Source organism: Syngnathus typhle, linkage group LG6 (assembly GCF_033458585.1).
Source record: "Syngnathus typhle isolate RoL2023-S1 ecotype Sweden linkage group LG6, RoL_Styp_1.0, whole genome shotgun sequence".
In the NCBI taxonomy this organism is placed as follows: Eukaryota; Metazoa; Chordata; class Actinopteri; order Syngnathiformes; family Syngnathidae; genus Syngnathus; species Syngnathus typhle.
In genome coordinates this window covers 14,106,666-14,114,785 of record NC_083743.1, presented here as the reverse complement: position 1 = coordinate 14,114,785, position 8,120 = coordinate 14,106,666, and the positions used below count along the sequence as shown (strand labels likewise).

The following is an 8,120-nucleotide window of genomic DNA, read 5'->3' as shown; positions in this document are numbered from 1 at the left end:
ATTTTAACAAATGTCTATTACTGTAGTTGTAATTTGCAGTGGCGTAGAACTTCACTGCATCATCAGAGGTGTGTCTATTTTTTTTTATTTCCCGACTTAAGTCAAAAGAAAATATAATTCTGTACAATGTACATGAAAGTGGCAAGACTATTACTTCATTGATATTATTTGCACGTAATTGTTCTGTCGTAACCGAGAAACTTCTGCAAAGGAGTTTCCATCAAGTTGCGTAGTTTCACGCAAAATGCGTAGGATTCTGGGTCACGTGACTGCGGGTTTTGGTGTTGTAACGCAGCAACCACGCAAGCGTATTCGAGGAGGAGCACCGGAGCGATCTGCAACAGTTTGCTATGCTTCACTCCACGGATCAAGACTTTATTTATGAGGAAGAGGTTCAGTATGTGGCTGAACACTAGTAAAGTGTTGTTTTTCTCCAAGAAACAACGCCGTCAACATCTGATCTAGTGACAAGAGTAGCATCCTTTTACCGAGGTAGCGTGCTAACAACAGCTAGCTTCTTAAGTCGCTGCAAGGCTGCGCTGAAACACTGCTAACATTCTGGTTTACATATCTAATGGTTTGTGGAAGAAAGCGATCGATATTTGCATGTGCATGTTAAACGCAGCAAATGCTGCTTCTTGTATTTCTGTCCATATGTTTCATACAGGAGATGGCCCAGGAACCAATCGATGCTCGCAAGAAGTTTATTCTTACCACTACGGGAAACTTCTATGAGCAAAACACACCATCCCTTCTCAATGACAGCCCAGAGCTCAACAACTTCTTGGATGATGGAAACCAATTTGTCTTGTCCATCAGCAGACATGAAAGCAATTTTCGCTTGTCAAATAAGGTAGCGCAAACTGCAAATATCACTTGGATTTGTTCTTTTAGTATACATCCATCCATCCATTTTCTGTACCGCTTAGTCCCCACGGGGGTCGCGGGCGTGCCGGAGCCTATCCCAGCTGTCATCGGGCAGTAGGCGGGGGACACCCTGAACCGGTTGCCAGCCAATTGCAGGGCACACAGAGACAAACACTCACACCTAGGGACAATTTGGAGTGCTCAATCGGCCTACCAAGCATGTTTTCGGGATGTGGGAGGAAACCGGAGTACCCGGAGAAAACCCACGCGGGCCCGGGGAGAACATGCAAACTCCACACAAGGAGGGCCGGAGGTGGAATTGAACCTGCACCCTCCTAACTGTGAGGCGGTTGTGCTAACCAGTGCCCCACCGAGCCGCCCTTTTAGTATACATATAAACAGATTTTTCTTAGCATTCATTCGACAAATTTAATTATTTAGTCCCCAGATGTTTTAATAACATGTCTTTGGTGTGCTGTTGTCAAATGACCAAAGGATCAAGAATTACACTACATATTACACACTCTATTCTAATGCCTGCTGAAATCAGCCTGTTTGAGAAGATTTTGTGTGTGCTGCACCCATACTCTTGTGTGCCTCCTTGAGATGCAACCTTATTTTATTAGCTTAATTTTTTCCTGGCCCACATTGGTAAAGAAAATACTGAAATGATCTTTCTCCATAGAAATTAATGGGCATGCTGGTATTCCGTTCTAGCCTCTAACAAACAACCAAAACAATTTTAAAAAAGTGAGTATTTTGTGTTAATATCAAAAGTGCCGTAATTAGATTTTTGTTACACTTTCTCCTAAAATACACATCAATCCATCCATTATCTGTACCGCTTGTCCCCACGTAGGTCGCGGGCGTGCTGGAGCCTATCCCAGCTGTCATTGGGTAGTAGGCGGGGGACACTCTGAACTGGTTGCCAGCCAATCGCAGGGCTCACAGAAGCGAACAACCATCCGCACTTGTACATATTGGTAATTTGGATTGCTCAATCGGCCTAACAAGCATGTTTTTGGGATGTGAGAGGAAATCGCAACATGCAAACTCCACACGGGAAGGGCGGGAGGTGGAATTGAACCCGCACCCTCTGAACTGTGAGGCGGACGCGCTAACCCTCATACACATTGTGCATCTTTGCTGTGCACATCTTGGCCACCTGGGGGCAATCTGAGACAGACATACCAGTATACCGGGGTTGTCAAATTCATTTTTGTCGCGGGCCGCATTATAGTCATAGCTTCTTTCGGAGGGCCATTATGACTGTCAACCCAAATAAATGTATGAGCAACTCATATTATATACAGTAAAAGCTGCAAAACAAACTGACAAGTAACTCGTTTTCAAATCAGACGAGTAAAAACTGGTCAAATATTAAAAAAAAAAAGATATTGTTAGAAGTGAGGACAATTTGCAATTCTAGTAATGACACGAATATGATGCACAATTTGTCTTCGCGGGCCACTTAAAATGGGCCGTATCTGGCCCCCGGGCCTTGAGTTTGACACCTGTGCAGTATACTGTACTGTACTTGGAGACTGTCTTCCCAATAGGCTGACTCATGGCCACGTTTTCATAAATCAGCAAAATGATTCATTTTACACTTTATGTGTGGGCAAGCACTCTCAAAACAGAGCTATTTGCCTCCAAGCAGTTAAAAAAAAAGTTCCTTATTTCCCCATCAAATTAATTCCTCTTCCTTCATCAGATCGAAGCATTGGAAGCTGGCCGAGATAAAGTGTTGGTGTTCTTCAAGCTCTACCCCACAGTGATCACAGAGGAGAACCTCCACCAGAGCATCCTTGTGTCATCCATGCTGGAGTCTCCTATCAACACTCTATACCAGGCTGTGAGACAGGTCTTTGCACCAGTTCTGCTCAAAGATGAACGCTGGCGTTCAGCGTTTGATCCAAAGCTTGCGAGTTTGCTCAGTGAGTTAGAGCTGGGTTTGGGCTCAGTGGTCCGCCAGTCTGGAGCACAACCTTCTGAATTGAAGAGAGGGCACTCGGAAGAAGATGTTTTGGGTATGTCCACACAAACCAATAGATTATGCATGGGTCATTGAGTTGCAGGTTGTCTGTATCCAACAAATCATACAATGTTGTGTATGCGTCTAACCTATTCAGGTATTCTGACGCCCAATGATGAGTTTTTATACTGGGCGGACGTATCTGAGTCTGCAAAGAAGACAAATGTGAAAGAAAGAGCTGCATACTTCACAGAACAATTTAGTCTTGTAGAGAAGGTATGCATATAAAACAGTAAATGTAAACCTACTTAAAGTTAAGTTTATTACCAATTGCTGTGCAAAATGTTTTGTTTTTCAAACAAAGTACCGTTTTTTTCCGTGTATAGTGCGCAAAATTTAACTAATTTATTGTCCTAAAATCTGGGGTGCGCATTATACATGGGTACAAAAAAAAATTTAATTTTTCTTTTTTAAATTTTTTTTTATTTTTTTTTTTTTAAGTCCCAATGATCGTCACACACGTAGGGAGGCAATGGGTCCCATTTTTATAGTCTTTGGTATGGTCTTAACTAGGCTGGATGTAATTTTTTTTGTTGGCGTCGATTTCTCCGACTGCCCATAAACGCACCACCGCGCTCCGTGCGCGCACGGGACAGCAAACGAGCAGGTGATCGAGCAAGCGTCTGATACGAGAGCATTGCGGTCGCATGGAGCGTGTTTGAAGTGAACAGCAGAGAAGAAAGGCAAAGTGTTGTGAAATAAAATGCACAGAACGGATGCGCAAGACACGTCAGCTATATAAAGAGCGAGAGTTGTTTTCTTCCTATTAGTTTCAATTCACAGTTTAATTAGCAGTTTCAATCAGCAAATAACAAAATGCGTATTACAGGTAATATTTTATTTCACAACACTTTGCCTTGTTCCTTTGGTCTCTGCTGTTCATCCTAAAACACAAAGGCGCTCTTTAAGCAATGCGACAGTGAGCGCCCGGCGCGCTGCGGTTGCGCGACCGCACCAAATTAAGCTCCCTGCGCAGTGCGCACTGAGGTCCACTTAAATTTTAGAAAGTACATCAGGACTTTAAAAATATCTTCTAAATTTCAGCGACGGCTCTGTCACAATAATCGAGTTGGGCGGTCGGCGGCGCGCTACGGTTGAGCGTTCTCTCTCGCGCTCTCTCGCTCGCTCTCTCTCTCTCGCTCTCGCACACACGCGCACACACGCACACACACGCAAACCGGATATTATACGGAGGCCTCCATTACAGATGCGCAAGACACGTCAGCTATATAAAGAGCGAGAGTTCAGTTCTCTACCTAAATCCGTATTACAGGTAATATTTTATTTCACAACACTTTGCCTTGTTCCTTTCTTCTCTGCTGTTCACTTCAAACACGCTCCATGCGACCGCAATGCTCTCGTATCAGACTAGGCTTGCTCGGTCACCTGCTCGTTTGCTGTCCCGTGCGCGCACGGAGCGCGGTGGTGCGTTTACGGGCAGTCGGAGAAATTAACGCCAACAAAAAAAATTACATCCAGCCTAGTTAAGACCATACCAAAGACTATAAAAATGGGACACATTGCCTCCCTGCGTGTGTGACGATCATTGGGACTTAAAAAAAAAAATATATTAAAATTTTTTTTTTAAAAAATTCATAAAAATTGGGTGCGTATTATACATGGGTACAAGCTTTTTTCCAGCATCAGCATGCCATTTTTAGGGGTGCGTACTATACATGGGGGCGCACTATACACGGAAAAAAACGGTAACAATGATACTGTTATCAATTTACCGTATTTTCCGGACTATAAGGCGCACCGGACTATAAGGCGCACCTTCAATGAATGGCCCATTTTAAAACTTTGTCCTTATATAAGGCGCACTGGACTATAAAGCGCACCATTAATGCATCATGTCAGATTTTTAATCCAAATCAAATCAAACCATTCTCCATTTTATCTTTTTTATTTCAACTTCAGACGCAACAAATTACTTTATAATCACAAAATAATGATCCATAGTCTTTTTTATTCATGATTCATAGTCTTCAGTGGGCCACTTATGATGGATTTCATGACACAATGCTTCGGGCCAGTTTAAATTGAGGAATTTGGTCCGTATATAACGCGCACCGGACTATAAGGCGCACAGTCGGCTTTTGAGAAAATGTTAGGTTTTTAGGTGCGCCTTATAGTCCGGAAAATACGGTACTTTGACTTGACATAAAAATAAAAAATGAAGATATTTTCTTGTAAATGTGATGTTTTTATTCAAAGTGATGCAAAATCATACGAACTCCACTTGTATCTGTTTCCAACAGGAGTATTGTGGTCTTGATGGCCTGTCTTTGTCCGATGTTCTGGATCTTGTGGATCAAAGCAGAGACGCACTCGATGGTGTTTGGCGACAGCTTGATTATGAACCTTACCCAGAAATACGAATGGTCCGATTGATGGATGTTATTGGTGAGAATAACTGACAAAAATATTGTTTTTCTGCTTCTGATGCGAACACGTACCTTATTGTGTAAACATACATTTTAACAAATCATTTCTACTCAACATATTTTATCTTCAAGGTGGAGCCCTTGGACGGTATGTCCAGAAGAAGCTCAGTGATCTCAAAATTTTTGAACAGCCATTTGTGTCTGTGAGGGAGAGCTGGAAAACTGGGATAGCCATCTGTGAGCATTGGGTTGCAGCTTGTGAGCATTTGACTGGACAGGTGGGAGAGACTACTAATAAATAATAACAAATCTCTGGAATGACTGAGAAATCTTGTCAAAAGAAGTGACTGTTCTCAACATATCTTTTTTAATCCTTTCTAAATTACAACGCCAGGTCTGGAAGAGACATGCTCCTCATCCCTGGAAGGGAAACAAACATTGCCCGCAATCCCTACATTGCCTTGGCAAACGATTGGATGAGGTATGCTACGTCAACCCAATTCATCTATTCTATTAATCTATTTACAGTATTTACATTCCTACTTATACTTTACCTGCCTTCATTCCTAATTAATGTCCATTTGTGTTGTTGTGTCATCGACATTTTATCGACATTCATAATGGAGTTCAATGTTTGAGTTTCTCGCATTGTTTTATGCATTATTTTGACCCCCTCTCAATGAAATGCACTTTCTCTGTCCATCAGGTGGTGTCTCTGCGGGTTTTCCATGAGAAGCTGCTAAGTTTGTTACCAGGAGGAAAGCAGCAGACTCTGACCTCAGATTGTGTTTTTGAACCTTTCTCTGGCTTTAACCCTCTCCAGTACAACCCCTACACTGAGGTTAGTTGAGTGGGCTGCATGTGCGCTTTGAAAGATGAACTTTTTCTTCCTCCTTGATTCAAATCTTTGTTGTATGCCTTTGTAGCCCCTTTGGAGGGCAGCAGTGGCTCAGTTTGAGCGCATCATGGCTCCGTCAGAGCGGGAGGTGGCTGGCAGACTTAAGAGCTACATCGCTGATGTACAAGACAACCCACAGCAGGTTGTGTAACAGCGTTGATTGAAATGTACGGCCTTGAATGTCTGCTCACCTCGAATGCATGCATTTTATGTAGCTGTTGCAGGTGTTCCAAAAGCACAAGGAGTTAATCAGGCGGCCTACCATCAGAAAAGAACTGCAGTCTGAGAGAGACACTCTAATGGCCAGACTGCTTGACTACAACAAAGGTGAGCTCGATCGTCTCATATATCTCATCATTTTGAACCACTCTTTTTCTATTTTATTTTATAGTAGACTTTTTTTTATTTAAATAACAGACATCAACTGTGCTATTTGTTAACCCCTTTTATAGGTTTGAAGACAGACTTTGAGAGTCGCTGCCATGGAAATCCAGGAGAGAAGGCCGGCCCACTCATGGGGAGAAATCTCTCTGATGTGGTCAATAAAATTATCTGGGTTCAGCACATCATACATAAGGTAGCCTTTTGAAGAAATACACATTATAAGCTTTTTAGGGGCTATTAGATTTGCTGGTTTAGCAAAGCTATCATAAATAACATCACAATCAAGGGCAAAACTAAAGTTGAGAAAATAAATGTAAAAAAAAAAACAATGTAAAGCTAGAAACAGATTCTTTTGTTCAGACAATAAACATTTTAGGTTTTACCTGCTGACAGTTTCGACTGCTACTCCAGTCTTCTTCAGAGCCATCTGAATTGTGGTAAATATGTTAAAAGTTTTTTGTTTTTTTATTTACTTGTGCTTTCATCCCTGCATTAGGTGGAGGACTGTGTCCGCATCAGTGAAGCTCTTCTGTCAGATCTATCAGGGTTCAAAGGGTTTGTGCATTTCTGTGATGACTTTCTGGAGATTTTACGGACTTATGAACAGGAGCAGTTTGAGGAATGGTCCAGAGATTTATTGCCTGGTTTGGCCGATCCCAAGTCAGGACTCAGGTAAGACGCAGTCCACTTTTTATAAAATGATTTATAAAACCTGTATTCACTGTATTACTGCTTAATACTTGAAGACACTAATGTTTTCAATTCACATTTTATTGTGCAAGTTTTGTCATCGCACAATCCCTAAATATGAACTATGCGAGTAAAATATCAAAAATGTAAAGTAAGTCATTTGAAGATGCATTGACTCCATTGTTGTTCCATTCTGTGGTCCTATTGTAAAAATATTTTCATCTGAATTGAGCCTTGTACTTGCACTTGTACTGTACTCTTTAGTCTCCAAGCGAGTGATCGAGTGATGGAACTGGATCATGCAGATGGCAGGTTAAAGATCCATTACTCTGACAGATTGGTCAGTCTGCTCAGGGAGGTCAGGCAGCTCTCTGCTCTGGGCTTTGCGATTCCTGCAAAGATCCAACTGGCTGCTAATACTGCAGACAAGTTCCATAGGCAAGCCATTGTCCTCAAACAGGTGACCCTTTCTCGGTTTCCCTTGATGGTCTTATTTTCTCTTATTGTTTTTGTTTGGTTCGGGCTTGCATTTTAACAAAGCTTTGTTATGCTTTATAGGTGGCAAATTTTTACAACACAATTGACCAGCAAATGATCCCATCTCAGAGACCAATGATGCTCACGCTTGCTTTGGCTTTTGAGCAAGTCATCAAGGTATTCCAAAAACAATAGAGCAAAGGCAACTGTTTGCGGTTGACAAGGAGCGAAATGTAATCGTTAAACCATTTATTGACCAAAAGTAGGTATAGACTATATTATTGTTTATTTGCGGATAGCTGGAATTGAATAAAACATGTCGTGTCTGTTTTGGGCTACCATAAAAAAAGGGTTGTCGTGGTCCATATAAGAAGCCATTTAA

At 41.9% G+C, this 8,120-nt stretch overlaps 1 protein-coding gene across 3 annotated transcripts in view; it reads left to right on the top strand.

The window, feature by feature from the left end:
- Window positions 1–272: 272 nt before the first annotated feature.
- dync2h1 (dynein cytoplasmic 2 heavy chain 1) overlaps window positions 273–8,120 on the top strand; it is a 59,362-nt gene continuing 51,514 nt past the window's right edge. For 2 of the 3 annotated variants that reach the window (XM_061281072.1, XM_061281071.1), the window contains exons 1-14: window positions 274–492; window positions 668–853; window positions 2,582–2,897; window positions 3,000–3,118; window positions 5,164–5,308; window positions 5,422–5,567; window positions 5,684–5,770; window positions 5,996–6,130; window positions 6,216–6,329; window positions 6,403–6,514; window positions 6,640–6,764; window positions 7,068–7,243; window positions 7,526–7,721; window positions 7,820–7,915. In XM_061281072.1, coding sequence (XP_061137056.1) covers window positions 671–853; window positions 2,582–2,897; window positions 3,000–3,118; window positions 5,164–5,308; window positions 5,422–5,567; window positions 5,684–5,770; window positions 5,996–6,130; window positions 6,216–6,329; window positions 6,403–6,514; window positions 6,640–6,764; window positions 7,068–7,243; window positions 7,526–7,721; window positions 7,820–7,915 — 1,950 coding nt within the window. In that variant the 5' untranslated portion in view covers window positions 274–492; window positions 668–670. Of the gene's footprint in view, window positions 493–667; window positions 854–2,581; window positions 2,898–2,999; window positions 3,119–5,163; window positions 5,309–5,421; window positions 5,568–5,683; window positions 5,771–5,995; window positions 6,131–6,215; window positions 6,330–6,402; window positions 6,515–6,639; window positions 6,765–7,067; window positions 7,244–7,525; window positions 7,722–7,819; window positions 7,916–8,120 lie in introns of all 3 variants that reach the window. The other variant, XM_061281073.1, reaches the window with a different exon arrangement.